Source organism: Camarhynchus parvulus, chromosome 28, assembly GCF_901933205.1.
Source record: "Camarhynchus parvulus chromosome 28, STF_HiC, whole genome shotgun sequence".
In the NCBI taxonomy this organism is placed as follows: domain Eukaryota; kingdom Metazoa; phylum Chordata; class Aves; order Passeriformes; family Thraupidae; genus Camarhynchus; species Camarhynchus parvulus.
Genome location: NC_044598.1, coordinates 3,260,950 through 3,281,266, shown reverse-complemented (window position 1 = coordinate 3,281,266; position 20,317 = coordinate 3,260,950). Strand labels below are relative to the sequence as shown.

The window sequence follows — 20,317 nt, the reverse complement described above, 5'->3', positions numbered from 1 at the left end:
AAACAACCCTCACTGAGACTGTAAACACATTCCCCAGCCAGCACAGGTAACCAGGTATTTAACAGGCAAGTCAATTAAGCGTTAAGCTGTTAAAAGCTTCGGTGTTTGGTTTTTTTCTTGTTTTCTGTTAATAAGATGGTGAGTTGTCTGAAAAAAGAGGGGGAAAACACCATTCAGGATAAGTTTTGCTGTTCCTTTGGGATTCTCAGGTTTTAATAGCAACATCCTGGGTGAGCACACAGGTTTGGGCTGGGTAAGAGGAACATGGTTCATTAAGGACAAATTCTGAACCACACACATCAACACCAAGATGCTGCACATGTGCTGTCCAGGCACCACATGGGTTTGGGACTGATTTGTTGTGAATAAAGGGGACTTTTTTAGGGTGAAATAACAAGCCCTGTGTGTGTGGATGGGGGTCAGTGGAGGCAACCTGGGCCACCATGGGTGTCCAGCTGGCCAAACTCTCCTCGCACCACCAGCTCCTCTCCCCTGGCTCACACAAACTCTTATTTTGATTACAGACAAGGCAATTAGGAGGCTCCAGATCCAAGGGAGTCCAGGACACAAAACAACTGCGGCAGGAGAACCGCCCTCAACCTCAGCCAATGCATTTGCTGCCTGAGCAGGGGAGGCATCCAAGCCAACCGCCCGCTATCTGCACAAGGCAAACAGCCTTAACCCTGCCAGCTCCCCAGCCTCCCACCACCACCCAAAACACCACCAGCCTCATGCCATTTCATGCCATTTCATGCAGCTGAAGGGCTGCCGTGGCTTTTGTGGTGTTTAATTGGCACGGGGTGTTTATAAGCTGGAAGGTAGGAGAGAGCGTGGCGTTGCCACGGCTGAAAATGGCTTTTTTTTGACTGGAAATGGCTTTTTTTGGCTGAAAATGGCTTTTTTTGGCCGTGCCACAGCTGCCCTAGTGCCAAGGCTGGGTTGGTGTTGTGTTAGATGATGGGCACAGGCACAGAACCCAAAGGCAGAGCCCCACAGAAACAGGATCTGCACGTCCCCGTGGCTTTTTTTTCCCCTCTTACTGTAAATGGCTGCGAGATGTGACACATAAATTTATCCCCACACACGCAGAGTCCTGCCTGAGTTAGGGCTGCAGAGGGAACTGTAATTTCATTTCCTAACGGTACAGTCCCGGCAGTGACCTCTGCAGCAATGGGTTCTTGTGGTTCTAAACACAAACAAAACCAACAAGGAAAGGGGAAAAAAAAAATAAAAAGGAAACCCAAGGACTAATCACCCCCGGCAGTAACTCCTCAGTGTGTTGCAAGCATGTGATCTTAATTTAGTACTACAGAGCCTGGGCTTGCTTCCTGCTGCAAGTGCTGAGCAGCACTGCTGCTATGGAAATCCATATGGGTTTTACTCCTTAGAAAATCATGTATGAAATCCTGTTGTACTTACACAGTATTTTTTACTCAATAGCTTTTGCTCGTTCACTCTTTTTTTCCAGTCAAGAAGACCCCTAATTCAGGCAGTTGTTAAGTGCCATTTGTCCTACAAATGTAATTTTTATCCCTAAACATATTTTTAATTTTTATCCCTAAACATATTTTTAATTTTTTCACTCATGATCATCTACTTTCTTGTGAGCATTTATTTGATCTGAACACAAAACTGACGCCACATCTTCAGGCAAAGTATTGTATTTCGTTCTGTACAGCAGAAGAGATGACTTGTAATTTAGACTAAGACCAGAATCTTTAACATTAATTTGGGGCATTTCCCTGTAAAGCTTTGATTGTAATTTTACTCACAACAATAGAAAAAAGACAACACCTAATCCCAGTGCATCAATGTATCATAAAGCTGAAAACAGCTATTAAATCCAGCAAAATTGTGTCTGGTGAAGACTAAGTAAAAAAATAAATCTAAAACCCACAGTGGACTGGGTAGACAGAGGATTGCTGCAAGAAAACCAGTGTACTGCAAACCCCACTGCATTGTGGCTTATTCCTTCAATTATTTCTTCATGTCACAGAGGCCAGAGAGGCAGAAATCTAAATCCCAAACCCCAGCAGCAGCAGAAACGTGCCTGGGAGGGACAGGGCTGGAGAGCTCCAGTGGACTGTAAAAAGCACAAGGACTTTAGATCGCCTTGGTGACAAACAACAAGCAGCTCCCCCAGCCCTTCCTGAGCCTACAAAATAAATGGAGTAACTAGAAGAACACAAAAAATAGGAAGCTGACACGGTGATACCAAAATCCTGCTGGCAACGCCCAAGCAAAATTCAGGAAATAATCACGAGATGCTCAAGCAAATTTGATGTCACTTCTTCCCCGAGCTCAGCTGCTCTAACAACACTCACTCATCCCTTCCTTTTCCCCAAAAACAGCCAAGGAACAGCCCTTCCAAAAGGCATCGACTCAAGGGCTGTAACCCACAACAAAGGGCTGCAGTTCTCAGCACCAGGTCGGGAAGGAGCAAGCGCCAAATAAATCCCAGATTTTACAATCATCACTAAAATAAAGTGTTATTTATAAAATAAGATATTACAGTACATAATGCCATGACCCCTCTGAACTGCGAGCTGGGAACGTTAGGAGGTCTGTATTTACACAGGAACAGATAAAATTAACTGCAGGTGCCTCCCTTCCCATGGACAGTGACTTCCAAAAACAACACACTTACTACAACGTCAAGGAAACTCTTCCCATTGACATTTCTCAGGACAACATTACACCTCTTATCTCATCTATCAGTAAGGACAAGGGAAAAAAAATGTTTCTCCTCCCAAGCCTTGCACAAATTACGTGCTCAACTGGAGCTACATGGAATGTCTCAGATATTCCAACCCAGCCACTTCCAGCCAGGAACAGATGAAACCCACGGGGATGTTGGACCTGTGAGGATCAGTGAAGGCACTTGAGATGGTAGTTCATGCTGGGACTCAGGTGTTGATTATTTCTTATCAGTAAAACAGTCTCACTACTGTGAGTTCGGCAGCAAGGCACAAAATGGCCAAGAATCTCTTGTTACAAGGTCTTTCAAGACTAAATTATGCAATTAAGAACTGACACCTAGATTATTTTTCCCTTTTAACCCAATAACTGATCCCAAAGACCCTGCAATGTGGAATTTCTGCCCAATTACAAAATGCCACCCAAACCCATGGAGAAGAAGGAAGAAGAAGCACAAAGAAGAAACCCAGGATGACACCCTGTGCCCTCCATCTTGCTGCCATCCACAACACACTAAAAACCCCAAAACCTCAATCTCTCACCAAGTGATACACCTACACTACTCTCTATAATCTATTTCACACTTTTGTGGATTCCAGGCTATCTTGAAGTCTGAGAAACTTTCTCGATGAATGAGGGGCAAAGTCAGTGCTGCCCTGGGGGTCAGGGCACCCCAGAGCAGAGAGAGAAATATTCCCAATGTCCTGGGTTTCCACAGATCAGCAAATGTGAGTTTAGACCAGATAAAAGAGTTCGGAGCCTTGTGCCACCTTGTCCTGCCATGATAGTGGAAGAAGTTGTTGAATGGAGATATGGGAAAGGTTGAGCTCAGTTGTTTACACAGGAAAGGGGCAGATAACAGGAGAACTCTCCAGAAACAGCCTCCTCTGTGCCAACCTTCTGCTGTTTAAACTGAGGAGTAATTACTATCTTCTGCACTACACCTGCTGCTGGGGCCTTTCTCTGAAAATACATAATTGCTCCTATGTGAATTATGACAAGCAATATGGGAAACGTGGTAAGAGGAGCTCTCACATACGTAAACACACACATTTTGGTTATATAATATAGAAAATATATGTAAGTCATCTCAATATGGTGAAACCTGCAGGAGTCATCAACCTCAATGGACCCACAATGCCGTTGGTCACTCGGCCTTCATCTTCCCAGTGACAACCTTTGCAAATGAGCTTCTCCAGCTCCACGCTGAGGCACAAGGCACAGGTGTGCCAAGTCCTGTGCAAATTCAGATTTTATGGATGGAGATTTACAGCCCAATATCATCTCTTATTTTTGGGGAACACCAATATCATCTCTTCTTTTCAGGGACAGGACTTCTTGGGCTACAAACCTCAGCTGTGGAAGGCCCTCATCTTCTTCCACTGAACCCTCAGGACAGACTCCCATTTTCATGGATTTTTTAGACCTTTCTGTTTCTCTCCCTTGAAGGTTTCCACTCCTGCTCTCCTCTGTCACCCCAACTATTTACACAGGGAACTGGATGCCTCCCACCCAAGTATCCCTAATATTGCCCAGACAGAACAAAGATCAAAGAAACATTTTCCTTTTGTGCATTTTAAGGAGTGATGTTCACACCATGGCTGCAAACCCCTCATGAACTGGACTTACAGAGCAAAGCACCTCACACTGAAATAAAAAAGAATTAATAAAGACATTAAAACTCAAGACTAGGTCTGTTTTCATTCTCTGGCACCTTTCAATCGAGCTGATTCCCCATGCAGGTACAAACAACTTGCAGAAATCAAGCAAAGCTGTTGGCAATTGAGCCCCAAGTACCAAAACACGGAGTTTGATTTGAAAACACAGCAGCAACTGTTAAAGGTGGGACAAGTGTCACAAAGTGCACACCAGGATAGCGACCAGGAGCTGTAAATACTTTACCCAGTGTCTACAACAGTGCTGTTGTGCCATTCTCTGGCAAGCAGGTCAAGCCTGCTCCTTGTACTTTGTGTTCAAAATTACATGGGAGCTTAGTGTAAGGGATCAGAAATAACCACCCACCCACCTCTGCTTGGCAGCTGGGGTTTTTTGATATGCTGGCCCCAAAACTGACACCACATCTTCAGGCAAAAGATTGTATTTCATTCTGTACAGCAGAAGAGATGATTTGTAATTTAGACCAAGACCAGGATCTTTAACGTTAATTTGGGGCATTTTCCTGTAAATTTGATTGTAATTTTACTCACAACAATAATGTTGTTGGTTTTTTTGTTGTTATGGTTTGTTAAATTTCAATCTTTATTACAACCCAAGGATTTGGTGTTATCATCCAACGGTTGATGCCACCTGGGAGCCTCATGAAAGCTTCCTGTTAATATTTAACTATTTATTACTCTACAATGTACAGCATCTTGTAAACATCCCTGTTCACTTTAACCTGCTCCTGCCAAACCTGCTCACTCACTGCAACCCCAATCACAGGAAAGTGGTCCAGGAATGTCCTAAAAATAAGTGATGGTCCTTCCAGCTCAGGTTATTCCACGATTCTATGGTTCTATGTGAGAAACAGAGACAAGTGGAGATACACACAAGGACTTGGCGATGGTTTAAGAGCAAGGTCCATCTGATTTTAACAAACCCAGGTTATTGCTTTTACCTACAAATCCCATCCTGAAAATGAGGAGTGATGATAGGATCAGGGCACGAGGCAAAACATCCAAGCTCTGCTTTCTGCAGAGATAAGGGAGGGACAAGATTCCTTTCCTCAAGGCCAGGGGGAAGGATGTTGTAGTAAACAAGGCATGAAAGAACGAAAGCTATGCTGCCACGTGGGAATGAGGAAAGATGGAATTTTAGATACGTTATATAAACGTAATCCCAGCACAGAAAACAACAAATTACACCAAAACAGAGGCAGAGTTTCCAGCAAAAATGGAGCTGTCCATAACTGAGAAAGGCAATGGAATGGGAGGAAGTATAAGATTAACCACAAGGAGATTATGCTGATAACTAATGATCTACACAGAAATGTCAGGCAGAGGTTAAGATTTTAATCTGGGCAGATTTCATGGCGCAGTCATGAATTGTAAACATCGATACTGAAACCAAATTTGTGTTTGTGGGTGACGAGACTGGAAACAAAGAGAGAGGGAAAAGGAGGGGATCCCTCCAGATCCTCCTTTCTTGTTCCAGATCCCCCTTCCTGCCTCACCTTCCAGAGAGGATGAGGAGAAACAGGAAGGCAAAGCAGCACCTGGAGGCCAGGTGTGCAAAGAAAAGTGAATTTTCCAATTTTCCCAGGAAGCAGAGTTAACTGGCTCTACCAAAAAGATTCAGGGTAACTTTGGATGATTCAGTTCCTCCTGTTTTGTTTTTTTTCTGAAATTACCAGGGTGCATGAACTGTTCAGTGCACAGTCACTGCCCAAATTTAAGCTCACCAGGAGCACTGACACATCCATCCTCCACTGATTTCCTGCTGTGCCTTCACACACTCTACAAGTGTCACTCCAGCTTCCCCTGACCCAACAGCAATTTCTTCCAAAGCAAATCTGAACTGTGGAAAGGAGAAACAGATGCAGTACCTTGTTAGCCAGCATCAAATCCATCAATTCTGTATAAAAATGTCTCAACTCCTCGAGTCGTGGCCTCCTCAGCTCCTGCCCATTCCCCTGCACACCCTCCCCTGTTTGCCCAAAGCTCTACACACGCTTGCCACAGTTTATTTCGAGGCATAAGAATTTCCTTAGCAGGACTGAAATAGATACTGTTTGCCTGCAGAGCCAAGCAATGTGCAATGTATTTTTATTTACTACTCGCCCTCGTCATCCTTGGCATACCAGCAATGCCCATTTTCAAGTAATTCACTGTATACCAATGTGGCACTGCACAAATTCTCCAGCTTGGCTCTTCCCAGATATCCACTGGCTTAACAGCTTCTCCTTACAAACACACAGATCCCTGCAGTTTTTTGTGACTGTGCCACATCTCTCTGCTGCTCTAACCCAGATGCCAAATGAGAAATTATAAAAATGACCAAAAGTCACACAAACACAACCCTGAGGAAAACCAAACGACTGGAGATGAGTACAAAAACCATTAACTGCATTGCACAAGCCACCCTTGGAGGCCATTAATCTATCTCTCCTTGTAAATTACGCAAGAGAAAGTTGTAATCTGAAGGCATTTAATGCCAAACTAGTTGTGCCATCTCAACAAGGCCAACAACAGGGGAACTGAATCATCCAAAGTTACCCTGAACTAGGGAGATCTTGGATTCTCAACCCTCCTTCCACAATAGTTGATGGCTCCAATTGTCAATGGTCAGAATTGTGAAAATTCTGCTTTATTCCACACACTGGGAAGCTCTTAAAATAAAAGTGACTGTCACTGAGGTCACAGGGAAGTGCAGGAGTAGTGAAAATCCCATTATCCATTCTGGGCCAGCGGGAGGAACAGGATCTGCTGACATCCCCCACCCCTGCAGGCGTGTGCCACGGTGCTAAAAACCTTCACTTTATCAGCACAGGACTCAGATATGGTCTAATCACCAGCTGCCATCAGCATTGTCCACTGCAGAGCAATTAGGATTATTCAGAGCTCTCTAATTGATGCCACAGCCACACACCTGCAGATCCCTCATGGGGTAGTGACTGGGGAAATCACCTTACAATGGAGAGAGCCCTCTGGGGAAAAAAATGACACAAATCAGCACTACCAAGCAAGAAAAAGAGATGGGACTCTCCTCTACAAGTAACCTGAAGCCATATCAGTTTCTCCAGGGACAAAGAGCCTTTTTCCTCACCAAACTCCAGAGGTTTCAAGGCTCAGCTCAGAGCTGCTGGCTCTGGAATCAATCTGCCAATGGAAGGGAGCCCAAGGAGTTTTGGAGATGCCACCCAGCCCATCCACCTGTCCAAGCCCACCTCAATTACTCTACCTAAGGTATTTCTGTTGGTTGTTTGTCTAAATCAATACTAAAGTTAAATTTTGCCTTGAATCCTTTCCTGCATTGTCCAGCTGAAGTTTGTGGAGGTCACAAAGCGAGGCACAAAACCTGTCAGTGCAGGGAAGAGACTGACAGTACCCCAAAAAATATCCAGCACTCAACCCTTTGCAGAACACCCAGAACACCACAAAGGAAAACAAATCCCTTGCTTCCAGCTGGTTGCTGGGTCCTGCTCAGCCTCCTCCAGCACCAGAACAAGGCGTGGATCTGAACCAGAGCCACTCCAAATCAGGCTCTGGGTGGACAGACACACAGCAGAGAGAGCCACAGGCAAATCTGAGCACTGAGAGACCCACGGCGCCTTTGAAAAACACAATCTCAAGTTCTTTCTGTTATCACTGATTAGAGCATGTGGAAAAACAACTCTTCCCTGGTGCTGATGAGCAAAGAGCATCACGAGGCTGCTCCTCCTTCGGCCGCTGGAGCCATGCAAAACACGGGGACGTTTTTCTTATCACACCCACCAAACTCACACACTGTACAGGCTCAAAGCAGAACATTTCATGTTTCCCAGAACAAAAACTGACACTCAATGAAGATACCCAGCTCCAATGGACTGGTTTTGTGGATTAGAAACTCAATATCCAAGCGCTGAGAGAGCAGCCAAACACCACACAAATTATTTAAGCAGCTCTGGAGATAAGGTTATGGGAGTGTGGAGGAGAAGCCTAAGGAAAATCTACACATGGCATTTATTCTGCTAATTTAATAATTGTAAAGATGCTGATGAGATGAGAAGTTGTTTCATATAAAGCACCAGTTCACACACAAATTGTTTTATCCTTAAGTCCCCAGGTAAGACTGCGCTGTGTGCTATGCTCCCCTTGCCAGAAACACAGTGCTCAGATTCCCAGAGCCTAAAATCCACAGAACTGAATGAACAGAGAAATGGTTTATTGAGCTTTAAAGGCTTCCCTTCAAGTACTGTTTTAAAACAAAAGCCTTATTCCTTTAAGCCCTGTTAAGGCTCCACTGGGCGAGACTTTCAGACACTCAGACATCACACTGAGGAGCTCCATTTCCTCTCTGGCTTTTGGGAGCTTTTGAGGGGTACTTAGAGGGAGCTCTTGGACTCCTCCATCCCAAACTGAAGCTGTGTAAACACATCAGCCTGACTTCAGAAAGATGACATTCAGAAGAGACCAAAGACCAGAAAAAAACCAATCCTGTTCACTTCATTAAATCCCTGCTCTATGTTTGCACTACCCAGAGAATATAATTGGATTGTCTTTGCAGAAAAGACAAGAGGAACATTTGTCTGATACTCAAATTTTAATGAACCCTTTCATTGCTCATGAAGTATTAAAATCCTTGCAGTGCCGTAACGCAACATGGATGTGCTTAATGAAGTTGCAAATGGAAACAGAAAAATGCTTTGTTATCCTGTGATGTCTGTGGGATTGCACATGCCTTACTCCTGGGAAACCAACACACAGGGATAAGGCTCCCTGCACAGCTCCTGAGATTTTCTACTCAAGCCCACCTTCAAATGCAAACATTCTTTATGTACTTTATCAATCACAAAACACTGCTGATAGGACAGAGTTTGTCTGCAGCCTCTGTGTGAGGGATTTCCCAGTGCCCAGGTCAGTGCAATAGCTGGAACTTCACTTTTTCCCTGCAGGTTGCTGAGTGAACTCTCAGTTCCTGCAGATATTTCAAAGCAAACAGCTCAGAACTGACGTTGTCTCACTCATGTTATGAAAGCGACACTGCCAAGTTCAGCAGCTCTGCCACAGACCCCAAATAATCCATCCCTGCTACACCCAGTGTCAGACCTGGGATCTGCACACCCACGGGGGAAAATCAGCCACAGACCCCAAATAATCCATCCCTGCAACAGCCAGTGTCAGACCTGGGATATTCACACCCATGGGGGAAAATCAGCCAGCAAAACTCAGCCAGCAAACAGCCCCATTTTGTGTCATCAAAGTGCTATGCGAGAACATCACATCCCAGCACCCTCTCCACAGGGAAGGAGTGTCTGCTCCTGCCCCTCTGGAGCTGTGGAGAGCCCAAACTCCTGCCCTGGACCCCAGCTCACTGGATTAGAGCCTTGCAGTGCAATAATCCTGTGTGCTCTCAGCATAATTCAACTCCCACAGCTACAAAACCAGAGAAAAACATCTAAAAATTGGGCTGGAAATTACAGCTGCACAACTCCAAACCTGCCTGCTCCCTTCCCTTCCTCACACCCTACAGTCCACCTGGCTTTGCTTTGATGAACACACTGGGACCAGCCTCCTCCCTCCCTGCCCCAGACAATTCACATTTTAAAGCCACTAAATGAGGAATTGTGCCCAGGGGTCAGAGCAGAGTGAGCTGAGAGGAGCAGGAGGGAGCAGCAGGGCAGAACCACAGACGTCACAGGTGTTTGCTCTGACCTCTGACAAACCTGCTCCCTAAATTCCTTTAACTCTGACTTAAAACCATCAGTCTTGTGCTGTAAGCTGAGCTCAGGCTCAGCTCATCACATCAGGGCCCTGAAATTCCAGTGTGGCCACAGAGCAGCACTGATCCTGTGGGAGACCTAAGTGACTCAGTGTGTCCAGAAGCCTCCAAACTGCACTGAAAACTGACTAAAAGACCTTGCAAGTTACACACTCTTCATCAGACCAATATTGCTAAACATCTGACACCCTTTTGTGCCTATGAACAAGGCATAATTCCTGAGAGGGGTCACAATTCCTGACAGCTCACCCATCTAGCACCTGCCAGTGCATCAGCAACTGCAGAGTGGGAGCTGAGCCCTGCAAAAGCTGAAACTGCCTGAGTTACAATTCCAATGGAGCAGCAGCTCTTGGCATCCTTGGAAAAGGGCACCTCTGACCTGATACACACCATTAAAATCACATTTCTCTTTCTGGAGTGCACCAAAACCACGCAGACCCTGAGTTCTTTAGAAACACGCTGAAGAGCATCAATCCCAACTTTCTGCTGAATGCTTTCTGCTGAATCCTTTTGGTGGGATTTCCTTCAAAACATCATCTTCCTCAGAGCCTTCACCCCTCCAGGTGCCCAGGAGGCAGGGAATAAACACCATCTCAAATTAAGGAATTCCTACTGAGGGTACAGAAGCTTCTCAGTACAGAGCATCCGATTCCAGCTATAAAACTTTCTGGACAAGAACAGGAGCCGAGTGTCCTGCCCTGTTTTGTCAGTTTAAACCCAGATTCACAAGGAATCCAGACTCTTCACACAAAACCATTAAAGCCCTCAGCCAGCACTGAAGCACTGCAGGAGCCAAAGTTAATTCTCTGTTTGTTTGCCATGTCACAAGGCAAAAGGAAAGCCAGGCCGACAACCTGCAGCGACGTCAGCCCGTGCCCCCCAGTACCCTCAGCCAAAAATCCGAGATAAAGACAAGGCAATGGCTGGGATCCTTATCTCCCTGCACACTTATGCAATGCCAAACAACATCTGGGCTCAAAGCAGGAATTGGAATAACTACAGGCTCATCCCAAGCCGGCAATCCCAGCCAGGACCCCCACAACTTCCCCTGACCCAACTTTCTTTGCTTTCCCACCTACCACCAGCCTTAATTAAGCAGCATAAACATCCCAGCAAGTTCATTCACATCCCTCAATGGGAATTTGCAGACAATTATAGGATATAATTGGGAAGCCTAATCATTGAACTTGTACCCAACTATTGTTAGAAGCTGAGACGAGGGTGAGTGTTGCTTCCTCCAGGACACAGCTGGTTATTCCCCAGCTCTGTAATTAATCAAAAGGTCCTGAAATCCTCAACCTTTCAGTTAGAAATAATCTTTGTGCTGGTCACACCTGGGGGGTTTTGACTTTTTCTTTGTGTTTTGTTGGGATTTTTTTTAAGCACAGCAATTATTTACAGAGGCAATCCCTGTCAAATCCAACTCCTGATAGGAAAAGATGTTTCAGAGAGCTTTGCCAAGTGACATATTTCAGTTGGTCTGCTCACACACTCTGAATGCACTTCTTTGTACAGACCCAACAGTTCACAATCCCTTCACAGCCTTGAACAACAAAGATTCCAGTCCCTTCCCTGTAAAATCAGAGACTGTTGTCCCATCACACAGCTTACATTTATTCTGCTCATTTTGCCTAAATCCAGGAAGGGACATCTGAATTGCACACAATTTAGAATACTTTTACAGTTAATTAAAAGATTTAAAATGCAGAATTTCATCACCCAGCCTTCATGAAGGAGGTGTAAAGGAAAGAAAACACACAGAATACACAAGCACCCTGAACATCAGCAGGATTTGCTCTGAATGAAACACATCTCCTCCTCCTCCCTGAGCAAACACATCACAGCAGGTGAACCATTTCCTGCTCTCCCATTCATGCATTACCAGCACATGTTAACTCTGTCACTCACTATTATTATTATTATTATTATTATTATGATTATTATTATTATTACATTCTGTGACTTCCCCCTTGCACACCCAGCCAGCAGCATTTTCCAAAGATTGTGTCTGCCAGGTCTCCTGGTTTTTATCTAACAAGGGGTAGTGCAGGTTCCATTGTTTAAGCAAAAAAAGGTAACTTGGAACTGTTGTTGAAGGGGGAAAAAGTTCTTCCTAATGCACTCTTGAAAGTCCCAAGGAGCCAATGCCAGGATCAGACAGAGATTTAAAACACCTTGAGTATCCTCAGTGCTGAACCACTTCATGGAACTCCTCTCAGCCTCCTCAAGGGCCCAGACACCAACCCAAGTGGTTTTGGGAAAGGCTAAGGTGAAAGAATTAAAATAGCAGCTATTTTATATATATATATATTATATAATATATATGATATTTTATATATATATAAATAAAATATTATACTTTATATAATTCTCCTTTTTAACTCCTCAAAAACCTTTGTCTTGATAGGATTTTTGTACAGGAATTCAGATCTCTCAACTGTGGGGAGGAATTCTCTGTGTATTTACATTTCTAAAGATGGCATGGGTCAGACAGTTCCTTCTGAAGTGCTGCTTGGGACCTGGGGCAGGAGCAGAAAATCTTCACTTCCCACCCCAAATTTAATAAAGGTGCAGCAGTGAAGAACCTGATGAAACATCAGCTCAGCTGCACATGTGGGGATTTCTCAGCAAGCTGAGACCCTTTGTATTAAAATCCTACAGCCTTGCATCACCTCAGCTCCGTGGAGAAAAGCTGCTCCAGTTTTTCCCCAGTTTTGTTCGGTGTTTCCAAAGGAGCACATCCTTAAACATCCATTTATAGGAGGGATTGTTTCCACCCCTTCTCCCCCAACTCTGGGCTGTATCACAACCCCCAAGCACCATAAATCTCTTAACTACTCTTAATAAGCTCAAGCGAATTAGTTTAGGATGTCTCAGGGTTGGCAAAGTGTCACCACTGCCCCAGCTATGGGCCCTCAATAAAACTGGAGCTTGGCAGGGTCAGCACAGACACCCCAGTGAGATTATCCGGTGTCAGTTCCCATCTGGCATTTGTCAGAGCAAGGGAAAAGGAAAAAAAGGCAACCCTTATCAGATCTCCAAATAAAAGGAGCACTTCCACTTCGTGTAGTAGCAACTGGAAAAATTTCCTTTGTGTTTGAAGCTTTAAAAATATCTTTGCCCTTGAGGTTGGCTGAGTCTGCTCAGCGCTTCGAGACCCCTTTCCCATACAAAGGTAATAAAACCAAGCTCATGGTTACAGAAATTCCCAGCACATAAAAATTACAGGAAGCTGTTGCTAAGTAATATTTCTACCTAAGTAAACATCACAAAGCGTTTCCCACACACACCTCTGAACTTTGTTATTCAAACCTGCCTTGAAGAAGTTCAGAGTTGCAGAATTTCTGCTGGCACTGGTCTGGCTGAGAGTGCTCGGCGCTGTTTCACAGCAGTTGAAAGACATTTCAGGCTGAGCAGTGTTTTTCTCAGGGCTTTGTTGTGCTGCTTGTACTTGGGAACAAAGCAGCTCCTCAGTTCCTTACCTGTCCCTTATCTGTCCCAGAATTTTCCCCAGATAAATCACAGGGAAATTAAAGAGAGATCCTGTTGGATTCCTTTGTCTCTAGACCTGTTTCCCAACATGATAGAAAAAAAAATAAATCATAGAATATCCTGATTTGGAAGGGAACCACAAGAATCATCAAGTCCAGCTCCTGGCTCTGCACAGAACAACCCCAAAAATCCCAAATCAAAACCAGAAAAAAACATTATTATTTTCACATAGAACCTTTCTTTAGCAGCTCTTTGCATGTCAATTATTCCACATAGTCATCCTTTCCATCTGCTGCTTTACGTCCTCTTCAATGGACACAAACTGTTTAATCTACTTTCCACAAAGTCAATATTTTGCTGCAAATTCTAAATTGCACTAATGGAGAAACAACTTTTGTTTTTATCATAAAAAAAACGAGGTAATAGATGGAAAAAAGGAGCCTACTGACAGACCTGAAACGGTTCACACTGACAGTAACTCAAATTTCTTGGTAGCAAGAAGCCCCAGTAGCAAGAACCTTCTAATGAATGAACCTATAGTTCACAGAATTATAGAATTAATCTCAGAATGGGTTGGGAAGGACCTCAAAGCCCATCAAGCCATGGCAGGGACACCTCCCACTGTCCCAGGCTGCTCCAAGCGCTGTCCAGCCTGGCCTTGGGCACTGCCAGGGATCCAGGGGCAGCCCCAGCTGTGTAGAGAATTTCTCCCTAACATCTGGACTAAATATTTCCTCTTCTAGTTTAAAAACCATTCCCCCTTTTCCTATCACTACTTGGCCCTGTAAAAACTATTTCAGATATCCATCCTTATATCCCAGGAATGTGGCCCTTCACTGTGTGATATTGCAGATAATTTTGTTGGTAATTTTTATTTGGCCATTACACTTTTCCTTCCTATTGCCTTACTCCACTTCCACATGACCAATAAAAGGCAATAAAAGGCTGAAGCAGCCTTTATAATTAGACTGTCAAAGCCATCAGCCTGCTCCAAGTTCTATATGGACACAGCAGCCTGACTGCAGGGAGAATTGGCAGGAAATCCTATTTCAGAGAGAATTGTTCCTTCCACAAGAGGAGTGACAGACATATAGAAAAAAAAAAAAAAAGACGTGGAAAAAATGCAAAATATGAAAATCATGTTTGGCAGATCCAGAGCGAGGTCTAGGACGTGGCATTTCCAGCATTTTTGTTGTCTGCATTCTTCAGCAAAGACACTCTCTGCAGTGCAGGACTAAGAAATACATTTTGATGGCAATAAAATAACTGTGTTTGTGAAAAAAACCCCGTTAAAAATGTCAGGGAAGAGGTACAAAACCCCCAGAACAGGAACAGCACTTGGCTGCCATAAACAGCATCAGGCTAGACCCAAATTCCAAACAGACTACACATTTCCCTCCCTGCCTACCCAAAATATAACATGAGTTGGCCTTAACTGAACTGACTTGGTTTTCACACCAACATGAGTGATTTAGGAGGAAAAAAAAAAAAAGAAAACTCTGAGGAAGCACATCCTGAGGGATCTCAATCCATGAGCTTCCACCTACACATCCCTGCGCTCAGACACACAATCCTCAATACTGCCACTGGTTTTTCCAAGGGTGCAGCTGCCCACAAATGATTTCAGTTCCTCCCCACTGGTTTCATCCCCAACCTTTGCTCCAATGTCTGTAAGATGATCCTTTGCTTTGTTGTCCTGAACACTGTTATCACCAACTGAAAAAAGAAAAATTCCAGGCTGGAATTGTAGCTACAGGGATGATTCAGAGGCTTGGATATGTGCCTTGGAGATAATTCCATGCTATAACTGAAAAGTTAGTTTTGGAGTCAACTGGGATATTTGCACTGATTAAATAAAGGAATAATTAAATAAAGGAGGGATAACGTGGAGCAACCACAGAGAGCTGGCAGGGGAAGGGCAGGGAATGGTGTGGAGGAGATGGGGGACACCAGGACCCCACTCCAGCCCCAACTCTGCCCCTTCCCACACACACCAGACCCTTCAGAGAACCCCAGAGTCCTCAGGGCTGGAAAAGATCTTCGAGATCAAATCCAACCCTCAGCAGCAGCACTGTGCTCATCCCTAACCCTGTCCCCAGGTGCCACATCCCAACTGCTCATCCCTAACCCTGTCCCCAAGTGCCACATCCCAACTGCTCATCCCTAACCCTGTCCCCAGGTGCCACATCCTCACTGCCTCTGGGCACCTCCAGGGATGGAACTCCAACACCTCCAGTGCTTCACAGCCTTTTCCATGAAGAATTTTCCCCCAATTTCCCATTTAAACCTCCCCTGGAGCAACCTTGAGGCCATTTCCTCTCATCCTGTCCCTTACCCTTTGAAAAAGAGACCAATCCCCACCTGGCTGTCCCTTCCTGTCAGGGAATTCATTTTCCAGCCTTCCCACAGGTGCTCTCCCAAATTTCTTGCCCATTTCCTAATATTTTCCAGTGAGACTCCAAGCTGGAAAAGCCGGTCAGCTTGGGACTTGTCTCTGTCAATTGACACCCACTCTGTAAAATCAAAACAATCAATATTTACATATCCTTGAAGGGTTTTTCCCAGTCCCAGTGCAACAACTTCCCATCCAGAGATGCAAAAAAAAATCAAAAAAAAAAACAAAACAGAACAGAACCAGGAGATTGTACACCAAGTTTCATTAAACAAACCAGGGGTAGAAATAACCTGGGTTAAAAACTCCACACAAAACCAAAGTTCCCTCTGAAAATGATACCGAAATTGCTGCATTTCATTCTGGTTAGAAGATAAAAGAGAAAAAAATTAAAGAGAATACACTTAAATCCAGAGAGCCAGGAGACTTTAGCACAGCATTAGCTGCTGAAGATTCCCAGATAAACTGCAGAAACACAGAGGGAAAGATTTCATGACATTAATACCCTGGGTACTGGGTATTGTAGGGAATTTAGGACTTTTGAACAACTAATATGGTCAAGTATAAGCTGTTTATTGTTTCTATTACATTTTTATAGATTTTGTAAACTACTAAATACACACTTTTTGATGGGTGTTTTTGCTTTGTTCACTTGGTTTTTGTTTGTATTTTTTGGAGTATATGATTGGTTATAGTTTAGGTGTTTTACAGTTTTCTGCTAACTAGTCTTTGTGGTCTTGGTATTCAGTTTCTCGGCCTCTTCTTTCTTAATTTAGCACAATTTTTGTTCTAATAGCTTTGACCAATTCTTGAGGCTCTGACAACAAACTTGGAAGCAGCCTGGCTGGTGCACACTCTGCACCCCTGCAAATACATTGCAACAACTGGGAGCTGCTGTGAGGCTCTTCAGGCTAAGGAAAGCCAAAATACAATTCACACAAGCTTTTAATAATCTTGACAAAACAATTACACATGCTAAGGATACATTAGGGCTGGCAGGAGAACAGAGAGGCAGCGATTGCACCGGCAGGTTGGCTAAATAAATGTCACTTAATCTCCACCACTGGCGTGTGCTCAGAGTCTAAAGGCTACTCACAAACAGACAAAAAAAAGGTTTAAAAAACCTCTCAGGCTGTCAAAACAACTGCAGAAGCACAGGGGCAGGTGTCACAAGGCACGGGATCACACAGATCCCAGCCTGTGCAAAACAGCGGCCACCAAAAAACTGAAGTCCAAATCCCAGCGTTCAAACAGAGATAAGCCTGGCTTGTTAAGTGGTTTGGGAAGTGCATTCCAGTCACTGCCCAAATATTCAGGAGCATGGCTGCCCCACTGTTCCTTCTGCAAGGGACACACAAAACCAAAGCATCTGTATATATTGCTTTTTGAAACAATTTTCTGATGAAATCTCAATTCCTAGGTCAAACAGACTGAGCTGAGACAGGTACTGGACAGGTGCCCTGCAACAAACTCTTGCACCAAAAGCTCAGGAGTTCAGATTTCTGTCCCAATGGTAAAATAATATTAAGATATTACTTTTCTCCAGGTTTCATGGAAATAGGCAGTTTTTTAAAGGAGGGAAAACCATCCATTCCAGGCTGCTCCAAAAGAGCCCCAGAAAATTCACAGGAATTTCAGGAATATTCAGGAGCACGGCTTCCCTACTGCTCCTTCTGCAAGGGACACACAAAACCAGAGCATCTGTATATATATTGCCTTTTGAAACAATTTTCTGATGAAATCTCAATTCCTGGGTCAAACAGACTGAGCTGAGGCAGGTACTGGACAGGTGCCCTCCAACAAACTCTTGCATCAGAAGCTCAGGAGTTCAGATTTCTGTCCCAATGGTAAAATATTATCATTAAAATATTACTTTTCTCCAGGTTTCATGGAAATAGGCAGTTTTTTAAAGGAGGGAAAACCATCCATTCCAGTCTGCTGCAAGACAGCCCCAGAAAATTCACAGGAATTTTGGGGCATTATGTTCTAGGCACTAAAAAAGTGCCAATTAGACCTTTACCCTTATGAAACAGCAGCAAACACAGCACATGAAATGCATAAGAAACCAGGTTTCGGTGCTGATGTAACTGCATACCTGAAAGTTTATAAATAAAATGCTTTACAATCTTATTTTTCATTTTAAAAAAGGAACACACGTACGCACTTGCATCTTCTTGCTCATACCCTGTTATTCTGGCCACAAAAAATAACCACTTTCTTTAAAAGGAAGCTGGACGATTTTGGGGTGAGGAGTAGCAGAGGGGAAACCACATTAATTGCATTAGTTTGTGCATACTGGTAGGAATTCCTCCTCAAATTTGGCACTTAGCACTCAGAGCTGCCCTTTAAAGCTTGGCAAGAATTTCTCTGCAGCCCACAAGTTTCCTAATTTCGTCTCAGGACACACTGGTTCGTTTGGATGCACGACCTCCAGAAAGGCAGACAACCCTAAATGTGTCACTCTCACCTCAATTCACTTTGCTCCCTGTCAAGTCAGATTTAACATAAATCAAAGCCAATATATAATTAAAGCTAAGCTTAAGGTCAGTTCCAAGTTTGGAAAAAACCAAATCTGTATGAAATTAAAAGCAACTCTAAAACATTTGAGGACTGGGGTGGCAACAGCAGAGAGCTTTTTGAACACAACTCCTGCCCTGAACCAAAGCCCTGGGCTCAAAGCTCTGTAATTTCACCCTCTACCCCATCCAGGTCCTCTTTTCTCCTTCAGGTCTGACTCCAGCTTCTTCTCTGTGCAAATGCTGCTCACTCATCCCCAGATCTTACACCTTTTTATGGCAGGAAGGTTTTGGTGAAGATGGAATTGCACCTTTCCAGAATGGGGTTTATTCCACTCAGACTTTTCCCCACTGTTGTGCTTCCACCTGCTGCAGCCTCTCAGTCAGTCTGGACTTTCATTCCTCCCCAAACCCCAATAAAGACACTCAGAGTACCAAGTGTTATCCAAGACTCTCACAATCCATTAAAATGGTGAGTTCTGGGAGCTCCTGACTCTGCAGGACAACCAAATACAGAATTCTGGATGCTTTATAAACACAGGTGGAAGAACTGCTCAAACCCATCCCAAAGCTTTTCTCTTCCACTTCTAAGGTCAATTTTCAGCCCTGCTTTTAGGAATCTGTGCTTACAGGTAGCAATCAGCACCTGTCAGGCCTCCAAGAACCACAGAGTGGTTTGGGTTGGAAGAGACCTCAAAGCTCATCCCATCCCACCCCTGCCATGGTGGGACACCTTCCACCATCCCAGGCTGCTCCAATCCCTGTCCAGCCTGGCCTTGGACACTTCCAGGGATCCAGGGGCAGCCCAGATCAGGGCCTCACAGGTCCTGACAGGTCAAAATTTGACAGCAAAGCCCCAGCTGAGACCCCTCAGCGTGCACTCACCTCTCTGGCAGCGATCGTGCGTCCAGCAGCGCTCGATGAAAATCCCGTTTATCACTGTGGGGGGACAGTTGCTTTTCCCTTTCACAGTGCCTGGGCACACATCTCCACACTCTTCTTTGTCATCCTTGTTGGCCACGATGTAATTGTCTTCTACAGAATCCAAAATCCTGGACCAGTCGATGGTGGACAGGTAGCAGAGCTCGTTGTTCTTCTCAATGCGCACGGCGCCCCGGGTGATGTTCATCAGGTTGTAGAGGCCAATTTCCTTCAGGTGAACCATCTCAAAGATCACCAGGGCGTAGTTGAAGAACAGGTGAGTCCCTCTGATCACAGTGAGGTTGGGGAAGAGGCCCTTCAGGCTCTCCAGGCCATAGACACGGAACAGCAGCAGGTAATCTGTGATCATGGTCAGCTTGGGGAAGCTGAGCTCGCGGAAATCTTCAGGTTTGGTTTTGAACATCAGCAGGATCTGCAAGTGGCCCTCGATCACGGTGCAGTTCTCCAGCATGCTCAGCCTGGTCAGGTTGTTTCGGATGTCCATGCTCCTGCAAACTGGGAGGCAAAGGAGAATTCATTTATTTGATTGTTGGAGTTTTCCAAACTCTCAGTTCTGTCCAACCGCACCGAGCTCCGCTGGGGACTTGTGGCCCCTTCAGCAAGGCAGGCTTCAAGTGTTAAGAAATACACTGTGGGGAACATTCCCTGGTATGAGGTTACAAAACAAGAGGATTTCATCATTTTTTCTGCCATCTTGAGCGCCTGCCTGTTGCCTCTATCACGACTGCAGTGCTAACAGCAGAGCTGGGACATCACAAAGGGAAGAGATGGCTGGGCTGTTTTCTTCAGGTAGCTGCCAGCAACACACCTACCTCATCTCAGATTGTGCAATTAATGCCAGGGGATTAGAGGGAGGCAT

The 20,317-nt window shown here is 44.6% G+C and overlaps 1 protein-coding gene across 1 annotated transcript in view; it reads right to left on the bottom strand.

The window, feature by feature from the left end:
• The window catches only part of INSR (insulin receptor), a 52,809-nt gene extending 32,856 nt beyond the window's left edge, over positions 1-19,953 (bottom strand). The window contains exon 1 of the mRNA XM_030966599.1: positions 19,402-19,953. Coding sequence (XP_030822459.1) covers positions 19,402-19,942 — 541 coding nt within the window. The 5' untranslated portion in view covers positions 19,943-19,953. The remainder of the gene's footprint in view (positions 1-19,401) is intronic.
• Between the last annotated feature and the right edge of the window lie 364 nt (positions 19,954-20,317).